Source organism: Maylandia zebra, linkage group LG4, assembly GCF_041146795.1.
Source record: "Maylandia zebra isolate NMK-2024a linkage group LG4, Mzebra_GT3a, whole genome shotgun sequence".
NCBI classification, from domain to species: Eukaryota; Metazoa; Chordata; class Actinopteri; order Cichliformes; family Cichlidae; genus Maylandia; species Maylandia zebra.
Window position 1 is genome coordinate 29,338,039 of NC_135170.1, and position 22,310 is coordinate 29,360,348.

The 22,310-nt window shown below is 39.6% G+C and overlaps 4 protein-coding genes across 7 annotated transcripts; 3 read left to right on the forward strand and 1 right to left on the reverse strand.

The window, feature by feature from the left end:
- Window positions 1-1,432: 1,432 nt before the first annotated feature.
- nkiras2 (NFKB inhibitor interacting Ras-like 2) lies at window positions 1,433-5,218 on the reverse strand. Of its 2 annotated transcripts, none has more exons than XM_004552301.6 (4): window positions 5,081-5,218; window positions 4,521-4,643; window positions 3,882-4,123; window positions 1,433-2,920 (listed from the first exon to the last, which is right to left on the reverse strand). In XM_004552301.6, the coding sequence occupies exons 2-4, from the start codon at window positions 4,612-4,614 to the stop codon at window positions 2,678-2,680; spliced, it is 579 nt and encodes a 192-aa protein (XP_004552358.1). In that variant the 5' UTR covers window positions 4,615-4,643; window positions 5,081-5,218; the 3' UTR covers window positions 1,433-2,677. The 2 variants fall into 2 exon arrangements, with proteins under 2 accessions (XP_004552358.1, XP_076739474.1); XM_076883359.1 differs by having other exon boundaries at window positions 4,521-4,675; window positions 5,081-5,108.
- Window positions 5,107-11,282, forward strand: dnajc7 (DnaJ (Hsp40) homolog, subfamily C, member 7). The gene is made up of 14 exons (XM_004552299.5): window positions 5,107-5,234; window positions 5,968-6,056; window positions 6,199-6,323; window positions 6,686-6,799; window positions 7,057-7,131; window positions 7,281-7,399; window positions 7,884-8,037; window positions 8,167-8,331; window positions 8,450-8,541; window positions 8,701-8,774; window positions 8,934-9,080; window positions 9,418-9,570; window positions 9,693-9,755; window positions 9,875-11,282. Exons 1-14 carry the CDS (start codon window positions 5,107-5,109, stop codon window positions 9,910-9,912), a joined length of 1,536 nt encoding a protein of 511 aa, XP_004552356.3. The 3' UTR covers window positions 9,913-11,282.
- Window positions 11,283-11,757: 475 nt separating this feature from the next.
- On the forward strand, window positions 11,758-16,622 carry odad4 (outer dynein arm docking complex subunit 4). Of its 3 annotated transcripts, XR_013098393.1 has the most exons (12): window positions 11,758-12,012; window positions 12,091-12,222; window positions 12,331-12,484; window positions 12,568-12,629; window positions 13,591-13,741; window positions 13,900-14,118; window positions 14,207-14,414; window positions 15,019-15,105; window positions 15,208-15,404; window positions 15,558-15,658; window positions 15,744-15,830; window positions 15,905-16,622. XR_013098393.1 is itself a non-coding variant. In XM_004552302.5 (11 exons), the coding sequence occupies exons 1-11, from the start codon at window positions 11,887-11,889 to the stop codon at window positions 15,777-15,779; spliced, it is 1,473 nt and encodes a 490-aa protein (XP_004552359.3). In that variant the 5' UTR covers window positions 11,759-11,886; the 3' UTR covers window positions 15,780-16,622. The 3 variants fall into 3 exon arrangements, 2 of the variants coding, with proteins under 2 accessions (XP_004552359.3, XP_004552360.3); XM_004552302.5 differs by having other exon boundaries at window positions 11,759-12,012; window positions 15,744-16,622; XM_004552303.6 differs by having other exon boundaries at window positions 11,874-12,012; window positions 12,402-12,484; window positions 15,744-16,622.
- A 909-nt stretch (window positions 16,623-17,531) lies between these two features.
- cnp (2'',3''-cyclic nucleotide 3'' phosphodiesterase) lies at window positions 17,532-22,209 on the forward strand. Its single transcript, XM_004552304.6, has 4 exons — window positions 17,532-17,668; window positions 19,161-20,522; window positions 20,614-20,738; window positions 20,866-22,209. The coding sequence occupies exons 2-4, from the start codon at window positions 19,199-19,201 to the stop codon at window positions 21,331-21,333; spliced, it is 1,917 nt and encodes a 638-aa protein (XP_004552361.1). The 5' UTR covers window positions 17,532-17,668; window positions 19,161-19,198; the 3' UTR covers window positions 21,334-22,209.
- The last annotated feature ends 101 nt before the right edge of the window (window positions 22,210-22,310 follow it).

Genomic DNA, 22,310 nt, shown 5'->3' on the forward strand with positions numbered 1-22,310 from the left:
AATCTTTTAACTTTATGCATCAAGCAAAATTTTAATTATATGCAACATTCTCTGACTTGAATAAATTAGTTTAACATTTAAACCTATTTTCTGCACATTCCAGCACATAAAATAAAATATTTTTTGTGTTTACACTCACTCTTTCAAATAGATGCAAGTAAAACACAGCAGAAAATAAATAAAGTCAAAGACTCAGCGGTCCTGTTGCTCTATTTTCACCTGTAAAGCAGAACTGCGGTAGGCGGAGGTTTACCCTGGTGCAGGTGTGCCACGGTCAGTTGAAGAATCCGCGAGTTTCTCTGTGAGTTTCCCATTACGTCATTGCGCACTCGGTGCTTGCTTGGAAGGGGTTTTTTCGCTGTAAAAAGAAGTTTTCTTCCCACGCACGATGGACACTAATGTTTTTGTCACTTTTTATGGAATCAAACTCAAAGTAAGGTCAATACTTCCACGCTTTAAACGCTGCACGCTCATACTCTCTCCCACAATCGATATATGATCCATTGTTGATCTGCACACAGCTGTTGTCACTAACGACGCACTCGCTTACATCACTGTCGTGAGACATTCTCGCAAAAATCACGGTTTTAGTAACGCAGCGTTTCTACGGGAAAGTAACGGTAATCTAATTACCGTTTTTGCAATAGTAATCCCTTACTTTACTCATTATTTGAAAAAGTAATCAGATTACAGTAACGCGTTACTGCCCATCTCTGGTCTTAAGTGCTTGAGTTGAAGGGAGCTGCATTTTTTAAGCTTCTCCAAGCAGGCTCACCTCTCATCTAAAAAGTCTCTCCAGTTCTAAAAGCCCACAGTCACATTGATAATCATTGACCCACCCTGTCACTCACATTTAAGTCCACCAGCTCTAAGGCACTCTCGAGAGGCGTTTCAACCCACACTCATGTAACCTAAAGGACTCCAATTAGAGGTGAAACATCTTAAAGGCGTGGGCAATTAATTTTCCTAAGGGGCCACATGAGAAACTGGGACTGTTGTGGAGTGCCACCCACATCACTCGTGGTCCTTCAAATGCCATGAGTCTATTTTCAAGCGTGTGAAGACAACAAACATGTTTTAACTGATATTAGATGTGACTTGTGATAATCGATTAGCTACAGTTGAAAGTCAAATGAAAGTAGGGTCTTTTTACAAAACCATGTGAAAAATCCTGTTTAACCACAAGATCAGAGACTTCTGCAATAAAATAAGTGACAGCAGAGGTTGCTTTTACTCAAAATTTCTAAATCAGATTAAATCTTCAGTCTTCAATTCCAGCTTCTGTTTTTTGAGTTTTACATCTTACTGACACAATTTTGTAAATAGAAAAGTAGAAATAAGAAGAATGGTGCAGAAAATAGCAAACAGAAAAATAGAATGACACCTGTTCTATGTTGAATTACCTAACCCACAACCACAAATTCTAATTAGGCACAGTCAAAGGCTTTAATCTGTTTACAAAACATGCAAACATCTCAAAAAAGCACATTTTCAGGATATTTATACATAAAGGTTAATCTTCACAAGAAAAAAAAGCTGCATGATATAGTGTTGACAGACCCTGGAACTGACAAATTTTCACATTTCCCCATTTTAGTGAAACTAACATTAAAAGCTGCTCATACATGACTTCATGCTACACCAGTCCAGTGATAGGTTCTACTTTACACCCCAGAAGAAAAAAAAACCCAATACACCGATTTCATCAGTGACGAATGAATCGTGTTGACATTGAAATGGAATTTAACTAAATCGAGTGTTCTCTTTTACATGCAACAAGAAAAAGTAGCACTTCAGCCTGCAGAAACACTGAAATATCATCTGACCATCTTGTAGTCAGACTCATCACACCCGTACAGAAAGCTAAATGTGATAAAGAATCTGAGTGATTCACGTGACAATATTAAACAGTAAATCTCAGCAACAAACGTGTAAGGTGTAACAAATCTCCACATCAACAGACAGGACAGTTTATGTACAATATAAATAATGCATCTATGAAACCCTTTCAGTCATCATTCCTTTTCCAATATGATATTCAGCATTTGTGTGATGCAGTTATTGGGTAACATTTGAAACTGCTGCCATTTTTGGTTCAGTCCGTGTATACATTTAGTGCACAGGTTTACCGAAAGAAAAAAAAAAGTAGCCAGTGTACAAACTATGTGTAAGGTCCTTCGTCATCATTACAGTGAGCCTCAAGTGACTATGATAGCTTAAATCTCTGGAATCTCAAATATAAACTGAGATCAAAATGATGATTGTCAGTAGATCAAGAGCTACAGTATGTAGCTCTAAATCACACAGTCTATCGCACATGTTTATCAATGCAGGTGAAACAGTTTGAACATTTTTCTACCTGGAAAAAATGGGAATTATTTGAGAACGGGAAATGTGATACATATACAGATGACAGAGACATAAAGAATTTACAAAAATCATAATTAGTTAAGAATTTTGTTTTTAACAAATATGAAATGCAGGTGTTTTATTAATATTAACAGTGCTCTCTGTTTACAAAGATCCATACAATCATCCTGCCTTCCTTCTCAACATAATTTCTCTGCCTTCTCAAATTTTTACTAAGTCAATCCTTCATGTTGATAAAATATATATGTTTTAATAAAACAGGGTTTCCTTTAACATGCCTCCCCTTTCAAAAGCTGTTTCGGATATTTTAGCTATCTGTTGAACCACTGCCCTTATTCTTATTGCGGCTGAGAGGGAAAGTGGACTTGCTCTGTGGCTGGGTCATTTTGCTGGCGAGGTAGACAAAGGGTTCAATGAGTGTACGTCGGTCCACTACAGACACCTCCCACAGACGCACCTTCTCATTCTTCGCCCAATTCTGGGCCACGTTCAAGTCAACTCTCCTCTCTTCCTGCTTGTCCAGTTTATTACCCAGCACAACAATGGTTACCTATAGATCAGATTATCAAGTTAGTTCCACATTAGTCACTGTACAACTCTTCACATTGTGCTTCATGACAGCTGCTGTGGCTTCAGATACAGCAGATTGTCTGGTGAAAATTAAATATGACTGGGAGGAAACAATATTCAAATTAATAATTTAGAAATATCATCCCAGGACATAGGGCAGATGAATCAATATCTGGCATCTCTGGCTTGCTTGCTTCTTTAATATCCCAGAGACCTGTATCAGACCCAAAAAGCTCTCGAACTGCTGTGTCATGAATTTATAAAGGCTTGTCATCCCTCTTTAAGTGCACATTAATGAAACATGACCCCCAAAGCAAGGCTACAACAATGACTAAAGCCTGACAACTAATGTTACAATATTAAATAACAATGCATTCTGCATACTGGTGCAGAATATTCTGCAGCTTTATGTATTCTATATTGTACTGTTTTTATCCATCCATTTTCTTTCCCTTATCCAATTTAGGGGACAGCCTGGACAGGCCCTCAGTTTAACGCAAGGCAAATAGAGAGATAAACAACCAGTCACACTCACATTTACACATAATGGCAATTTAGAATCACCAATTAACCTAACTCATGCATGTCTTTGGACTGTGGGAAACTAGACAACCCAGAAAGAACCCAAGCAAAGATGGGCAGACAGTCACACAGAAAGGCTGGTGGATTAAAACCTAAGACCTCCTTACTGTGAAGCAACCGTGCTAATCACTACACCACCTATACTAAACCTTTTTATGTATATCTATTTATTAAAAAATAGTGATATATTAGATATCACATATATTAGATGAGCCACACTTTGAGCAGAATCTTTATGAGGTTTTTAATAAACATAACTTCTTCTATTCTGAAATTACTAGAACAGAACAAGTAACTGTGAGGTGTACCAATCAAAACCCATGCCCTCACTATACACATTAATTGTATTTACTGCTTACCTCTTTCTTGTCTCTGTGGCGATCAATGTCTTTCTTAAGGGCCTCCATTCGTTTAAAGGACTCTTTACTATCAATGCTGTAGACTAGTACGAAGCCATCAGCAAAAGTGTAGTAATGTCGGGGAAACTCCATCCCATCCCGGAGTCCACGGGTGTCATAGAAGCGCACCTGCTCTCGTGTGCCACGGTCAGTTTCTATGGAGCCAATATAGATATCCTCAAGGGTCTCCATTGGCTCTGAACCTACCAAGAAATAAACAAAGGTGGACACAAATGATGTGATATGCTGCACAAATATTAAGATGACAACATGCGAGTCTTAGATGTTATAAACTTTTAATACAACTGTTATATACTGTTAACTCACCAAGCGTTGAGTTAATTCATTTAAACTTTATATAGCACCAAATCAATTTTGCTACGTTTTAATCACGATTTCAGTTACGATTACATACTGTCACATTAGTTATAAATAACTAATGGACGACAGAGAGAATACTCACTCAATAACATCAACACTACTGCAAGTCGACAACAAATTATATTATGCTTTGCTGCGATCACTCGGGGATAAACCACATTGACCATACATCATTTGACTCATTGAGGTAATATATGATAATGTAGGGAAGCGACATACCTGCAACATGATTGGCATACAGTAGTTGTTCTAACACAGCCGTTTTTCCTACTGCGGCTTGACCACAAACCACCACTTTACAGCTTTTACCCATGACGGTTTCTCACTCTCCAGTCCGAAAATCTGTTTAGGACAGAAGAAACAAAAAACAAAAACTACCCAATTGATCAAAGCCATTACTTAGAAACAATGCAAAACACAACAACACAGTACGCCTTATTTGGTTTCCTTTGTAGATAAACTGTGCTACTATGCACACTAGCTAACTTACAAGTTAGAAGAGCCCACTGGCAAAAAAAACCCCTTTTATCTGACATAGTTATTTTAAGTTTTTGCGTCGCAAACGATAGCTAATTTGGAGACGTTTGTACAGAAAATAGCTTAGCATTAGCTTCGGGAAGACACAAAACCACTATATCACAAAACCAGCCATTAATGTTGCCTGTATATGACAAATGCTAGTAAAAACGTGTCTTCAAAAATACACACGCTGATACTTCTGGTTATTTTGCCGACATTTATTTGCTAATTGTCATAATTTCGCTTGAGAAAACGCTTACCTTCCCAAATGTGCTACTTCCTGTTTATGTTGTACGTAACGACTGCAGTATGTAGCCCCGCCTTTCTCATTGACGGCAAAATGGCGACGGAGAGCTGTGATGCTGTGAACATGGACCCTGACATGGAACTGCTCAGCGATGAAGAATTAGAAAGGTGGTGGAAATTACAGCTATGTTGTCAGCGAATGAAAAACGCGTATATCAAAGTCTTTTATTGATATGTGTGCTCAAAAGCCCCCGTCGTGTTAATTTTCTTGTCGCAACATGAGAGCTTACCAGCGCGCTACCGCTAACAGTTTAGCTAAATTTGGCCCTGGAAAGCATCTAGCTCGGTTGCCTTCCACTTTAGCTAGCCCTTGTGTTGGATTTCTGGGTTTCGTTCACAGTAACGTATGTAAGTTGGTGGTTAATCGTTAAGTGTGAAAGTTGATCGGAGTTAAGAGTTTTGCTTTCACATCCCAGAGATGACCAAAGCTGGCTAATTACTTAATGGCACCATTCAGTTAATGAGTGTTCGTGATGTGAAGTATGACAGGCCTCCAAAAAAAGTAACGGCAGTAGCCCTTCAGGATGGTGTCATATGTTCCTGGCTCAGTCTCATTGCTGCGTGTTGGCTGGGAATACGTGCACTCTGTCCTGCTAGTTTGACTTGTTCTATGTTTAGCTAACTCAGTCCAGCAAACTGTCAAATGCACATTGTGTCATTCTTTCTTTACTCGAAAACATGAATATGAAAAAAAGTAATTACCTACCTCTAGTCAAGAAACAATTCAGCAAGTCTACCTCTACTTATCTTACCACCTGTCATGTGTTTTTCTCTTCTCACTTGTTTTAGATTTGCCTGCAAGCTTTATTTGATTTCTTTCTTTTTGCCCATTTCTACACAGGGAAGCAGAGAGCTTCAAAGAACAAGGCAATGCTTTTTATGTCAAGAAGGATTATGCAGAAGCATTCAATTATTACACCAAGGCCATTGGTAATTCTTTCTAAACAATTTCAGTATATATTTCTGTGGATAGAAGCTATGCTAATTTCTCATGTGGACGAGAATTTTAACATTTGCATCCAACATGTCCCTGGTAGAATATTAATAAAATTTTCTTAATTTAACATAACAGATATGTGCCCAAAGAATGCAAGTTACTATGGAAATCGGGCAGCGACACTAATGATGTTGTGCCGGTATAGAGACGCTCTAGAGGATTGCCAGCAAGCAGTACGACTAGACAACACCTTCATCAAGGTGGGTTGAAGAATTAAAGAAATTCCATTCATATATATATATATATATAGATATATAGATAGTAGTGAGGATTTTCCTTTGTAAATATTTCTAACAAGCAATGGCTTTAGAGCAATACAGATTTTCACATAGACTGTAAAAGCTTTTGTTTATTGCAGATCTTGTATAAGTCACCAGTGGTCTATATCTGTAGTATTACAAGGCCAATAAACACATAAGCTCCAGCACTGTTGTTGGTTGTAGTCTAGTAATATATTACATAACAGATAAATATTTTAGAGGCAGTCATATGTTTTTAATGATGTTGGTCATTACAGGGTATTATCACTTTAGGCTGTGAACTGTAAATCTTTTACTTACAGGGCCATCTGCGAGAGGGCAAGTGCCACCTGTTGCTTGGGAATGCTATGGCTGCCAGCCGCTGTTTCCAGAGAGTTCTAGAGCTGGAGTCAGACAACAGCCAGGCCCAGCAGGAGGTGAGTTGGCCTCAGTTGCAGAGAGCATGACCTAACAACTTGGACATGATTATCCACTATTAAATTGGCTTTGGCCAAGCCAGTGAAAATAAAGAGCAAAAAAAGGTTTGAATGGAAATCCAGTAGTAGTAGTTCACAATCACTTGTACTTATTCTGACCTGGATTTAATAAGCATGGCACTCAAGAGACTAGCAGTTTCTGAGAAGCACTGAAGTTCTTCCTCATGGTTACTGAATATCATAAATTCCTTTGGCAGGTGAAGAATGCAGAATCTATCCTTGAATATGAGAGAATGGCAGAGATTGGATTTGAGAAGAGAGATTTCAGGATGGTAAGCTACTCATTAGATACAGTTTTAGTTGTTTTTTTGTTTTGTGTGTGTGTGTTTTATTTGTGAGGTGTGTTATTTGTGAGGTGTATTATGTCATAAATACCTGCCAAGTCAAGCATCACGTACTGCAGGTATCTGCTTGTGTTTAGGTTGTCTTTTGCATGGACCGTGCCTTGGATTCTGCCTCCGCTTGTCACAAGTTCAAGATACTAAAAGCAGAGTGTTTAGCCCTGCTGGGGCGATACCCCGAGGCTCAGTCTGTAGCCAGGTAAGAATGCACACTTGAAAAGATTTATTTATTTTTTGACATTATTGTCAAAGGGATATAATGGGGGAAAAGTCACTGAGGTATGTAGTTGCCCTAACATGAAGTACAACAAAACAGTATGCCTTTCTCAGACAGGGCCACTGAAATGTGCAAGCAGTGATTTCCATGCAGGTTGAAGAACTGTCAGGATGAAAAATCACAGCTGGTCAGGGCACGGATCCTTAAATTTAATCACTCCAGTTTGCCTTGAACATGAAGATTCCTTGTTGTGTTTATATGTAGTGCTTACTATATGTTCTGAATAGTGGGAACAGCGATTGTCATGATTTGACTCTTCTGATCTTTACTAGGTTGTCTGCAATACATTAAACAGTTGAGTTTTCAGAAATGAACTTCTCCTTTGAAGATGGTGTAACAGTACATTTTTTAATGTGATTTATTCTTTTTAATTGCACTTTGCCTGTAATTATCTGTTTGTATCCAGTGATATTCTTCGAATGGACTCCACTAACGCGGACGCTCTGTACGTGCGTGGTCTTTGTCTGTACTATGAGGACTGCATTGATAAGGCTGTGCAGTTCTTTGTCCAGGCCCTGCGTATGGCTCCTGACCACGACAAGGCTCGGCTTGCGTGCAGAGTGAGTAACTCAGTAGCTAACAGCTAACACAAATTTAGCAGGGGGAAAAAAATCTCCTTCACCAGTCTGCTTGAGGTTTCAGTTAGCTCAGAGGAGCTTTTAAAGCTGCTGTATGAATTTTCTACCCAGAATGCCAAAGCGCTAAAAGCCAAGAAGGAGGAAGGAAACAAGGCATTCAAGGAGGGAAACTATGAGGCAGCATGTGAGCTGTACTCTGAGGCGCTAACAATAGACCCTAATAACATCAAGACAAATGCCAAGCTGTACTGTAATAGAGCTACAGTCGGATCAAAGGTAAGACATAACATTAGTTTCATTAAAATATGTCAATTGTAGGCATACAGACACCACAGGTCACTACCTTTTCCTGTCTCTTTGCCTCACATGTTCACATTTTCTTTTTCTTTGAAAGCTCAAGAAACTAGAACAGGCCATTGAAGACTGCACGAAGGCCATCAAACTGGATGAGACCTACATCAAGGCCTATTTAAGGAGAGCACAGTGGTATGCCGAAGATTTTACTTTGTTGTTAGTAGACAGACCAACTTGTATGTCATTTGGTTTCTTTAAGCAGAAGCTTCACTTTTTTACCGACACTTTTGTATTTTATAGTTCAAATTGAGTAACGAATTGACTGAAAGACTTGTGCTTGGTGTCCTGCAGCTACATGGACACGGAGCAGTACGAAGAGGCAGTGCGGGACTATGAAAAGGTTTACCAGACAGAGAAGACAAAAGGTGGGGGCAGAGCAGATATTACCACCTCACAGTGCTCCTTTTCCACATATTGGCACCTTTGGACTAGTATTAAGTTGCCACTTTAGAGACATTACATAACTGTTTTTAATGCAATGCTTACTAATCTACATGCTGTGTGTTTTTGACTTTATTACCTAGAACACAAGCAACTCCTGAAGAATTCCCAGCTGGAACTGAAGAAAAGCAAACGGAAAGATTACTACAAAATCCTCGGGGTGGATAAGAACGCAACAGAAGAGGAGATCAAGAAAGCTTACCGCAAACGGGCACTTTTACATCACCCAGGTGCTTGATTTCTACGTAAAAAGAGAACTAAACATCACATCAATGAAGAGTCCTGAATTGTAGGGGGAAGTTTTTCTGCAGCAAATATGGCCATATAATTTCCAGTGAAAAGATATTTTAAAACATTATATTAGGGAACTGTTTTTTTTTTTTAATCTTATCTTTATTCAGACATTTGAAATGAAAATCAGTTTAGATAATCCTTCAAAATAACTGCCTAAATAAGTGACATGGGTGATTTTTGGTATGGCAGCTGAGCTGTGAGATTTGCTTCTAGAAGGACTTTGATTTAAATTACCAAATATAATACTGCTTTCATTTTTCCCCCTCCCTTTAGACCGTCACAGTGGAGCTAGTGCTGAGGTACAGAAGGAAGAGGAAAAGAAGTTTAAGGAAGTGGGCGAAGCTTTCAGCGTGCTTTCTGACGCAAAGAAAAAGTCTCGCTACGACACCGGACAGGATCTAGAGGATGACGGCATGAACATGGGAGGTGAGCATATGGGCCGACTTCAGTGTGTGAGGTCTCAAGGATGATCAGATTGAAATGATACGAGAAAATTCAGCCAGATAGTTCTGTGTTCATGTCGCTTCTTGTGTTTTCTTTCTTTCCAGATTTTGATGCCAACAACATTTTCAAGGCATTCTTTGGAGGTCCAGGGGGTTTTAGTTTCGAAGGTAACATATGTTCTGTTTGAAAGTAAAAATCTGTCCCTCTGCCAGCCATTTGGAAGGAGTCCCACAATCTGAGAATATCCTAAATGCGCTAATGGTTTTGTTTTTTTTATTATTTTCAGCATCTGGACCTGGAAATTTCTTCTTCCAGTTTGGTTAATTGGAAGAGTCGACTACCTAAACAGTTACTACATCAGGACTTTCCAACAATGTCAACCCCACAACCCATCATCTGTATTTAATAACTGACTGATTTGCAAGTCAGTTTCCTGTATATGCCATTGACTGAATGAATGCAACCCAATGCAGCAAATGCCCGTCTAGCAAAGGACACCAAGTTGGCTCAAACTGAGTTGGTAGTTTTACTGGTTTTGGATTTAGTTTTCTTCCTTCCAGAATTAAACAAACTTGAAAGTCGGTAATGGCTAACAACACTGGTCCAAATAGTCTGGATTTTTCAAATAGGAAAGATTGCACAGCTATTATATTAGAGCTTTTAGGGATCCATGCAGGAAGTGCCATCCTGGGGAAAACTCTCGAGCAAGCTATTATCCTGCTCATCTCAACTTACTGCTGAGGGGGGGTATTCTCTGCATGACAGTTAATAACTTGCTCAGTGATTTGTGATGGAAATCACTGAGCAAGCTGCACCATCCCCGTTTTTTTTTTTTTTTTTTTTTTTTTTTGACGAATCTGTCACACAGACAGTTGGCTGCTACGAATTCGCACTGAAAACTGCCTCCTTGTCATAAGCCTTTGGGAGCACTCAATCTTCTTTTTTAAGTTGACAACAGCTGGAGTCTAGACCTACGCATGTAATTCAGCCGAAGCACACTAGAAAGGCGGCAGAGGAGACGGCCGTGCTGGTTTTGTTGTCAGCAAAGTCTCCGTCCCTTCTGTTGTTTCACATTTGATGTTGCCATTCACAGATTGCTGCATTGTACATTTTACTGGAATGTAAAGTGTTGATTTGTGATAATAGTTGAGTTTCTTTTTTTCCATTTTTTTATCGTCATAATGTATATTTATTGTAAATTTGCTGTCTGATATAAACGTCAGCGTAAGATGAAGATGCTCTTCTCCTAAGATTGAAAGAGGCACCCACCATGAACACTACGTTGGGAAAAAAAATAACCAAAAAACCTCAGGAAGATGATTGGTTTGCTAGATCTGCATGGCATTTTAAGCTCAAATCGATTACAGTATACAGTAGAGGTTATTTGACATTGAAGCTGTCTAATTTTATTCAATGCAAGGTGGAGGCATCGAGCAAAAGTGACAACTTTATTGCTCCACATAAAGTGAAATCTGTTTGCTGTTGTCCAAAATGTTCAGGTGCTGTGTGATGATTGAAACGTAGGAATGTTTAATCATTTCCCCATTAGTCCATTGGTGCACTTGAGTATGAAGAGTGTCCTCATTTTGCTCTGATTGTTTTTGCTCTTTATGGTGAGAGTGAGACCATCCACTCTTTTCCCTGGAAAAGTACCAGCCATGACAATAAAGTTGGCCTCCTCTGGGTTTCCCCTAGATTGATATCTTTCTTTTGTTTGGAATCATTAGTTTAGAAGTATTGCATAAAGATACCGTGTGGTTTTACAGATTGCTGTGGGAGTGAGTCCTGCAATCTGGTATCATGCCAAAAAAGTGATGTCCTGTATTTGCCAGAAAAGAATGATGTATCTCGTGAATAGAGCTGCAAACAGTTATTGGGGAAAGTGACTTTTATATGTCTTATTTGTTCTAGTAAAATTTCACGGACATTAAAAATGTCTTTTTCAAAAGAGATCTGACCAAGAGGGCAGCAGAAATTAAAACTTTAAAAATATTTTAAGTTGCCAAAAAAGAACTGGAGTGAGTAAAATGTGAACCATAGAGTGGGGAAAATATCACAGTCATAAAGAGGCTTCTAAAATAGGTTTATATCTTTGTTTTGTTTCGGAATTTTAAGAAAAAAGTAGCGTGGAGGTTGGTGTACTGCAGGAGATGAGCAGCAGAGGGCGCTGCTTCCTCGCGATTCGTTTGTTGGTGTTGCTAGGATACCAGCTAAACGTGGATCGATGCGTTGGGCTAAAGTTTATACGAGTTAAACTGGCTTCAAGTTGACGGAAAGAAAGTTTAAAAGTGGCCAAAAATGGCAAACATCGACGCAGACCTCGAAGACCAGCAATCTAAGGGCGTATTCGCAACTTTAATGGCCGATGGGAAATGGATGTACCAGGCAGGAGAGTATAAAAAAGCTATAGACAGCTTCACAGAGGTAAGTGTTAAGTGTCGTTACCTTTTCTCTGATTTTTTTAAGCACTCTAGAAATGGCTCACTTCTTTTCTTTGTTTAGGCACTGGCTTTAAAGCCTAGTGACAAGCAGTGCTTTGTTGCTCGGTCCAGATGTTACCTGAAGATGGGAGGGTTTGACAACGCTTTGAGAGATGCAGAAGCTTCACTTAAAAGAGACAACTCGTTTTTTGAGGTAAATGTTTTTCTGCTGTCATGATAGAAAATGAGTAAAATGTATCTTTATATCCCCGCTAAAGGTTCAGTGCCTATTGTATACATTTGTTTTGAATCACCATTTTAGGGTTTGTACCTGAAGGCAGAAGCTTTATACTACATGGGAGAATTTGAATTTGCCCTGGTGTTTTACCACAGAGGCCATAAACTACGTCCACAAATGCAGGAGTTCAGACTGGGTATCCAGAAAGCACAGGAGGCCATAGAAAACTCTGTTGGCAGTAAGTGTCTTGTTAATAGTGTTGCAATCATCTCACATCTCCTTACCTAAAATATGAGCCGCTTGTTCTTTGCCATCTTTTAGGTCCTTCCAATGTGAAATTGGAGATTAAAGGAGACCTGTCATTTCTCAACATAGGTGGTGAGGTGAGTCTTTGGTGCATATATCTTCAGTAAATAATAATAATAAAAACAACCCCACTGAGGTAAGTCACAATTATCACAGTACAGCACAAACTCAGTTAAACTTAAGGGACATCATCTTACCAGCTGGGATGCTTAAACCAATGTGAATCGTGCTTTGGTGCATTGGAGAGGTAAGACCAAGGAAACCTCCAAAAGTCTTTGCAGCTGGTAACTAGGATGAAACTAGATGTGTATCTAGGATGGCACATCTATTCAATGTGCCATTGCAATGACGTTTTCTTTGTCTCCCAACACAGTTACCAGAGTGTGGAGCAGTTTGGTCAGAGCAGCATGAATGATTAGCCTTCTGGAGGTCTTTTTGTAGGGCTGTGGCAGTGCTCCTCCTGTTCCTCCTTGCACCAAGGAAAAAAATACTGGTGCAGCTCTCTTTAACAGCCTTTCTCCTGATACAAGTTCCCTTAATTTTTATTTGAGCAATGTATTTAACATGCAGGCTTAGAGGCAGAGCTGTTCTAACGGTACAAGGGAAATAACAATAAAAATGACAGTATTTGTCATTTAGCCAGGATTCGTTGCAGGAAGGCACTACAGCTCGCTGTATATCAAAACTGCTAGACAATAGAAAGATTTCTTCCCTCTTGCTATGAATCCAATGAACAGTTGTCTTGATGCATGCTTAATCATCCAGGTAGGTAAATCCATGTCTGAAGAAGTCACTTGGATGAACAATGAAACATTTCTCCCACTGAAAGAGACTGAAAATGTTACATAAACAGTTAAATCCATGCACACTCAAATCCTATCACCACCTGTATGTATTCTGTAGAACAAGGCTGAGTCATTGCTTCAATTATGTGTCTTGTCTCAATCCCCCCAAAACCCCTGCAGTTTTCTGTATGCAATGTTTAGCCTGACCTGTCTTCTGATGCACAGTGTTATGTTATGTTTCTGAACTGTTAAGAGGGCCAAACCAATTGCAGCTATCCAGAATCTCACAAAGAAGAAAAATCAGAAGACTGAGAAAACCCCAAAGAGTGAAAAGACAACCAAACAACTTCTGGGCGAGTTTTATAGTGACAAGAAATATCTAGAAAATCTGATGAAAGATGAAGGTAATTTGCTATTTGTTCAAATTTACACACACTGTATGTTTCTATGTATCTAACTGTCACCTAGCATATACTGTTCAAAATGTTTACTTAAAAAAAACAACTATATCTGTTTCATTCTTGTTGAATAATATTAATAGCTGTTATGTAATGATTTGCAGACTTGATAGAAGGTACAACAAAGAGTGGGGAGAAGGTGAAGGACATCATTCAGAGATGTCTGTCTTACCTTGACACTTGCACTGAATTTTGGCACCAGGAGAAGCCTACTTCTGCACAAGAAATGAGGCAGAAGTTCATGCAAGAGAAATGTACAAAGCGCCGTAATAGCGCACTCTCTTCTGGATTTCTGCTGAAAAGCCTGGATGAAATTGACAGAGGCAAGATAGCATTCTGGATAAACATAGACCTTGATTCTCTCTTTTACTTTCAGTTTAAAAATTCTCACTGTCCTCTTTGTCATCCCAGAGTTTATGTCCGGAAATGCAGAAGGCACTCTGAAGAAGGCAGAAGAAGTCATGAAGATGGTGCAGAGGTGGTCTGAGAAAGAGGTTCCTAATAAAAAAGAGGTTTTGGGCACCTTGCACAGTTGCATTGGCAATGCTTTAGTTGACCTGGGAAACATGGACAAAGCATTGGAGCATCATCAGAAAGACCTGGAGTTGGCCAAACAGTGGTGAGAAGAAAGGCAGAATAGGAGTAAAACTACATATTTGGACGAGAGATTAAATCCACCACACAAACTTCTTCATAGACCAGAACCAGTTCTATAGAACATATTACTATTGACCGTCAGCAGCTTCACTGGCTTCTTGTAAAGTATTGCATTCATTTTAAGATTTAGCTTCTTACTTTCAAGTCTCTCCATAATCTCGCACAACCATATCTCTCTGGTCTTCTGCACATTGCTACTCCTTGCTATACCTTGAGATCCTCCTCCTCTTTTTCTTTCATTATACCACCTACTCGTCTGACTACCATGGATTTTAGAGCTTTCAGCCGAGTGGACCTCTCATCTTTAGAAATCTCTCCTGTAGCACACTCACAATATTGATTTTCTTCCTATTATTAAAACCAGCATTAAAATACATCCTTTTAAGCTCGCTTATTCTCTTTGATTCTGTAGTATTGAATTTTAATTCTACAATTTTTCCATTTTTTATACATACAGTTATGTGTCCCTGAGTGTCTTGAAAGGTTCCTATAAATATTTTTTAATCACTATTATTATTATTATTATTATTAAACATTAAGAAATCTTTTTTTTTTTTTACCTACAGCAAGCTCCCAGGAGCACTGTCCAGAGCTCTGGACAACATTGGCCGAGTCTATGTTCGAAATGAAGAGTTTGCAGAGGCCATTCAAGTGTAAGTAAATAATCAAATAATACCTGCACTTGAATTCATCCAAAAACTATGTTTATTTCTGACACATTTATTTAATCCTTTTTATTCCATTTTGTTTATAAGCTGGGAAAAGAAGCTTCCGCTGGTTTGCAGTGATTTGGAGAAGACATGGTTGTTACATGAGATCGGTTTGTGTTACCTGAAGCTCGATCACCACGAAGAAGCTCGAGATTATGGCGTCCGTTCAGTAGCTGCTGCTGATGGAATCGCCGATAAGAAGTGGCAGTTGAATGCCAATGTTTTGGTTGCACAGTCAGAATGTAATTGGTTATTTATTTATGATGCATCACTTTATATTAACAAAACAGAGACACGCAACTTTAATACTTTACTTCTTAAACCACAGTGTGTTTGAATCAGTCATACTGTTGCACAGTTCTTTAACCTGATCCCAGTTTACTCTTTTATATCAGTGAAGCTTGGAAACTATGAATCTTGTGTCACCCACTTTGAAAGAGCTTTGTCCTATGCCAAACTTCTAGAAGATGATTCTGCCATGGATGCTATTGAGAAGGTTCGTGCTTCTTTGTTGTATACATTCTTTTGTTTTCCTTTTTACGTACGTTTTTTCAGTCCTGACATTTCTCATTTGTTTTCAGGCCCTTCATGAAGCAAAGCAACACCTAACACAATGAGGAACCCCTTCAGTCAGAATGGTTGAGGAAAAGAAGAAGAAAGACTCATTTTGTGTGTGTGTGTGTGTGTGTGTGTGTGTGTGTGTGTGTGTGTGTGTGTGTGTGTGTGTGTGTGTGTGTGTGTGTGTGTGTGTGTGTGTGTGTGCGTGCGTTCATTTACACACCTATATGGAACACAGCAATAAAGCAGTAACTTAATCAAATGAGAAGATCATATTCAGAGTTGTAAAATATATCCGTTTTATGAACAGTGATTCGTTGTGGAATAAAAGTGTTTATGGGAGATGCTTAAAACTTGAATTTCGGATGTTCAGAAGAACAATGCATACCGACATTTTCTGTAGCATTTTTACTAAAGCTATAATTCTTAAAGCTTATGCAGAATTATAGTAGTTCTGAAAAACTCTTCTTTTTTTTTTTTTAAATGAATATATTCAGGTACAGTCATGATGTAATTGCTGAGCCCATATTTTTGTTCTGTGCAAGTTCCATGACAAACTGAAATGTTATCTGGAAAATGTGTCACTTGATATACAAAGTTCTGTTTACTGATATAAATACTGAAACCTGGCAACCATTAAGTCCCATTAATCAGTATTACCTTAGAGCTTCCATATATAGAGATTAACTTATTATAGAGAACTTCCTTATTTCACCTTCCTAGTACCCCTATTACAAGGCGTGCACTGTGTGATTTGCAAACAGATGACTGCTTCTTGCAAATTTCCCATTGATAGAAACACAGCCTGCTTACAGTTCATAGTTTCTTCACAGAACCTTTATTTTACTGAAGTTTTAATAAGATGTTTTTCCATTAAAGAGAAGTTGTGTTACTGTCACGTACCCAAGTGTTTATGCAAACTTTTTTTTTACTGAAACACAATTGTTGTGATATAAGTGACAGTGTGTGTAGTGCCCTTTGAATTTTAACCACATAAAATGTTTGCATAATATTACCTGTATATGCAAACTAAGATATACTAGAAACCTGTTTGCCTTTTTAAAATTTGGATATCTGTTTTTTTTCCTCTCTTGACTCTGTGACTCTTGTGTGACTTTTGTTTGGTAGTGGTTGTGACAACGGAAAATTACTTCCCTTTCTTTTACTTATACTGTTGTTGATATCTGTATAATTTAATTTAGTCTGAGGGTAGGTTAAAAGGAGGATATGTTTTATAAACACCTTTATTCGTGATTAGGACAAAAGTATTTGTGCCTGAAAACATAATACTTTGCAAAGTGAGATTCAGCCTTACTGTCAACTTTGCATTGTGTACAGGTTTAAACAATGGCTTTTCCACTGACCCAATGTGAACAAAATATACGTAAAATGGAACAGAGAGCTGTAACAATATGGATAAGAAACTACAAATGAGGTATCAAATATAAATAGGAATTACAAGAGATATATTAAAGCCTATATAACTGCTATAGATTAAAATATGTCTACAAGGTTCTAATTGTCATTAATATTTTAACTGCCATTCATTTTATAAAATGGGGAGTATAACTAATTAAACAGCAGATGCTCTATTATGTTAATATCAGCATCTATTAATACTATTTTGTCTGTAGTTTTAGTTCCATTCACGAGCTTCTCCTGAAATCAATGCAAATACACTGGAAAAAAGAAAAATAACCGATAAAATAAAGATTAGATTAAAGGTACAGCTTCCACAAAAGACTTCCGGTCTATAGGGGCGTGTCCTTGACCACGCCCAGATGCGCGTTCCCGGGATTTACTTTTTTTTTTTTTTTTTTTCCGCCTTCCACCCCTTGAAGAGTGGGGCGGGTACCCGTCTGTGCTCAGGATTGCGTTGTCATTGTATTCAGAGAGAAACGCGTGGTCAGCGGCAGCCACGACCAGCTCCACAGCAGCGACATAACTGGTAAGCGGACGTTTTAGCGAACAAAACTCTTTTGAACTGCTTGCTTCAACGCTTTTGTTTTCCCGAACTACCTTAAAAAAAAATTGGCCCAGTAACACGCGTCGACTTGTTTACACCCTGCGTGTTAAAGTTGTCGAGTCGTGGCGTTACGCCTGCTGATGGTCCAGCTAATTTCTACTGACTGCCAGATTAAATTGGTTTTGTCTGGGCTGCTAACGGTAGGTGCACGCCACTCCCCGCCTAGCCACAATGTGCTGATAGTAAAATGCAGGCTAATCGCCAAACTCCCATCGATTTCCTTTGTTTAAAACGGTATTTAAGGTCCTCTGGAGGCTATCTCATAGATTTGGTTAAAAGAAATAGTTAGCGTGGTGTCTTTAATGTAATTCAAACTTTATTTAATCAACAAAATGAGAATTATCGTCATTTACTGATTATTGTGTATGAGATAAAGACGAACCCATTTTTTTTTCTGTTCTTGTTGCCCCTCTTTGTGTCTCTGGTTTCGATTGCTGTGCATTTAGGGTTTTTTTTTTTTTTTTTCTAAACTGGAAAACACCGGGATTAACGACGGCCAGCTTGGCTTTGTTGCCACATTGTTTCGTGAGAGCTTCCCCCTTCTCCCCAATGACACGTCGTAGTTTCACCCTATCTGTTAAATCCAGCGTTTAGCAACGCTTTAATATTTGGTCAGAGCTTGCCATACGGTTACACTATGAAGTAACTACACTTCCGCGATGCCCCATTTTCTTTATTGCCCTTTGTCTTGTTTTTTGCTGGCAAGCTGTGGCGCATATGCAAGGTTTTAATACAGTGCTTTCCCTCAATTTACCAGTGAACTGGAGATTTTTGTGGTTTTACCAGATGAATAGGAATTCACGTAAAAGGGGGAGGAGAAGAAGACGGCATTCTTCTTTCACTTCTTCTATGTGCACAAAGCTGCAAAACCCCCTCCGTCTCCAAAAATGAACATTAAAGCTCAAGTTATTTGCATGCCAGAATTTTCTTTTTTTCTCCCCACCTTCTGCAGATGTAAAATAGTGTGTGTGTTACTGATTTAGGGGAGAGGAGTATAATACAGCCTCTGCAAATTTTCAATATTGTGTAACTTCCCCTTAAGACATTCTGATTGCAATTCTTGCAGCACTGTTTAAATTGATGACCATCAAAAGACTTCAGAAGTGACAGTTATGGGGGGAAAAAAAGACTAGGAGTTCCTTTTTCAAATATGTTTGCTGCACATTTGCATCGTCAGTTGTAGTTAAAGTGGGGTGTTTTTGTTTTTTGTTTGTTTTAACTGGAATTGATTATTTTTCTGTCTGATACACTTCTGGAAATCCCAAAATGTAACCTGGTCTTAAATTTTTAAGTTAGGCTAATGTGCTAGATCCGTTTTAAAAGTGATAAATGAATTTAATATCCTTAGTGAGCCTTTCCTTTCCTGAATTCAGTAAATTGATAAAACTATTTGTCTTCTGATTGTATGTTTAAGGTACATGGTGGTGTTTAAAGTTGGACTTTGAACCAGAAATGGATACTGAGAAGAGTGGTGAGGTTTTAGGTGCGTCAGAGACTCCACAGCAAGCGGAGACTGCAGTGGAAAAAGCAGCTGTGGAGACGCCAGTGGAATCCACAGAGCTTGAGAAGTCACCAGCTGCTGAGGAAGCAACTGGGAAGATGGCAGTACATGGTCAGGAAAGCGAGGTCGTGAAAGAAATGGAGGCGCTGAGTGTGACAGACAAGGTGGCGATGCCCACAGAAAAAGCTGATGCAGACTCGGTGCCTGGCGCAGCAGCGTCACAGCAACCAGAAGAGTCATCTGAAAAGAAAATCTCTGAACAGCAGCCAGAGAACAACCCAGAATCTTTGGCTTTGCAAACGCCCCTGGCAGAGAGCGCCCCTGAACCAGCGCCAGAGAAAGCGGCCGAATCTGTTCCAGAAATAAAAGTGCAAACATTACCTGACTCGGCCATGACACAGCAGCCAGTAGATACACAGCCACCGGGCCCAAAAGAGAAGGAACAAGCTGAGTCTGTGGGAGAACTGCAAAAAGCAATGGATACTGAGGCTGAAGGTGACTCCGGAGCTAAGCCTAAGGAGAAGGAAGAAGCCAAACCAGAAGAGACTGTTGTGGTGTCTGACACTTCTTCAGAAAAGCCAGCAGAAGCTGAAATGCTAAAGACTGAGGCTTCAGCAGAAGTTGGAAATGTGAGCCCTGAGTCGGAGCCTCAAAAAGAAGAGGATATCGTCCCAGCTTCTGGCTCTCTGTCTTTTGCCTTTTTAGAACAGGAGCAGACCAAAGATGCCCTCCGAATCTCTCGTACCCTTGTTGTCCTTAGAGGCCTTCCAGGGAGCGGTAAAACCTTTTTGGCACGTGCCATAGCCGACACCTACAAAGACCACTGCACCGTCATTAGTGCTGATGACCATGGTGTTAAACCTGAAAAACCAGAATCTAATGCAGAGGGCTACAAAGCACTGGATGAAGCTGTAGTTGCTCGTTGCACAGACGGAAACTCTTCCTCTGTGCTGATAGTGGTAGACGACACCAACCACACCCAGGATCGCCTGGCCCGTCTAGGAGAGATTGCCGAGGAGAACAATCTTGTTGCTATCTTCTTGGAGCCAAAAACTGAATGGAACAGAGATCTTGGACAGCTGACCAAGAAGACCAAGCGTGGCCTAGAGGAAGCCCATCTGGCAGCCATGAAAGGACCACTTGAAGAAGTGTCCCTTCCTCTTTACTTTGGCTGGTTCCTTCTGTCCTCTATCCAGGACAAGATTAAATGCACGTCAATGGACTTCCTGAAAACACTGGACACCTTGGAGGCCTTCAAGAAACATTTGATTGACTGTGAGTGTCTAATTTTTATTACCAAGTAACTGAACTCTCTTAATTAGGGGTGAAAACTTATTTCTTTCTTTTCCTTTTTTGTCATAAACAGTTTCAGGAAAAGCTGAGGAGGTGGACCTTGAGCAGTACTTTCAACCAACAGGAATTCTCCATTGCACTACGAAATTCTGTAACTATGGAAAAGCTGAGGGTGCCAAAGAATATGCAGAGAAACAGGCAAGAAACAATTCAATTTTCCCAGAAATGAAAGCATTATTCATTTACTTGTAATTGCTGAACTAACATTGAATACTAACCATAATTTCATTTAATTTGATCTCTTTTTATATTTCCTCTTCTCTAGGCTGTAAAAGATTCCTATGGTTCCATCTTCAATCTGTCACTTGGTGCCCTCTTTGTAACCCCTCGCACATTTGGTGCCAGAGTGTCTCTCACTGAGGAACAGCTTCAGTTGTGGCCAGCTGATGCTGATGCTGAAAAGCAGGTGGAGTCGGTCCCCGCAGCTGCCTCACTGCCTCTGGGAAGCCGCGCCCATGTCACTCTGGGCTGCGCAGAGGGTGTCGAGCCCGTTCAGACGGGCATCGATCTGCTGGAAATCTTGACCCTGCAGCAGGAAGGCCAGCAGGGGGAGCAAGTTGAAGAGATGGAGCTCGGCACGCTGACCTATTACGGTACGGGAAAGTGGCTGCTCAACCTCAGAGAGCCAATTAGTGCACCAGCCTGCTTCTCCAGCTTCTACGGGTGCAAGGAACCTGAGCCGACCAAAAAAGACCACGAGAAGAAAAAGAAGCCAAAGTGTATGATCTTGTAAATGGCAAACATGGGATGTGTGAGCTAGGATGACTGGAATTAAACTTGGGCTTCTTCTGTGCAAAGTTTGTGTGTTAGTTTGGGGTTTCACTTATAGCCATCCTAAATCCACAAGTTGTGTGCCTTTTTTACCATTGATTTGCACCACAACCCAAGATGCCTTCAATCCCATTAGGCTTGTTAACACGGTTCAGTATTTTCTTTTACAGATCAGTGCCAGAGGTTGCAGTACCTGGCTGTTTGAGGTCTTGTTAGCTGCAGTTTTACATAGTCTGCCCTCCTTCAGCTCCACTTATCACTTCTTTCTAGATTTCCTGTCTACATCAGTGTTTCTCACTATACTCAGCTGTGATAAACTAGGTACTTTCATTGCATGCTATGACGTATTTACACATTACTGACCTGCTAAGAGTAGCTCTGCCACTTTAACAGAATTTGTCTTTCCTTTGACGTAGTAGTGTCATTTCTGTGTGTTTGCGCAGCCTAGGAAGTAATAGTGACAATAACATATGGGCCAAAGTTGCGTATTTGAATAAGTGTATTAGATTGAATGTCATTTTTAGAGAACCTTCCTAGTAAGAATCTTTGCACTGTGCATAGTTTGAGAGGGAGAATGCTGATGGCATTTTGTTTCTGCAGCTTGCACTTAGTACTTATCAAATGCTGTGAATCAAAGTCCATGTGTTGCAATTTTCTTTTTTGTACTGCGCAATACTCATTCATTCTCTACAAAAAGCACTTCATGCATTGAATTACAATTTGTATCCTGTGATGGAACCTTCTGAAGGGCAAGTCCTACTTTGTGTCGCTCTTATGAATCACTATTTTTGCACTTGTTTTGTACACTTAATAAAAAGAACATGCTTTGCTCCAGTAATCTGTCTAGTTACTCTGGTTCCATGCATGCAAACTGAAAAAGTCATTATCTCCAGATGGTCGTTTTCTCACAGTGCTTGTAGTTGAGCACTCCAGCAGAGG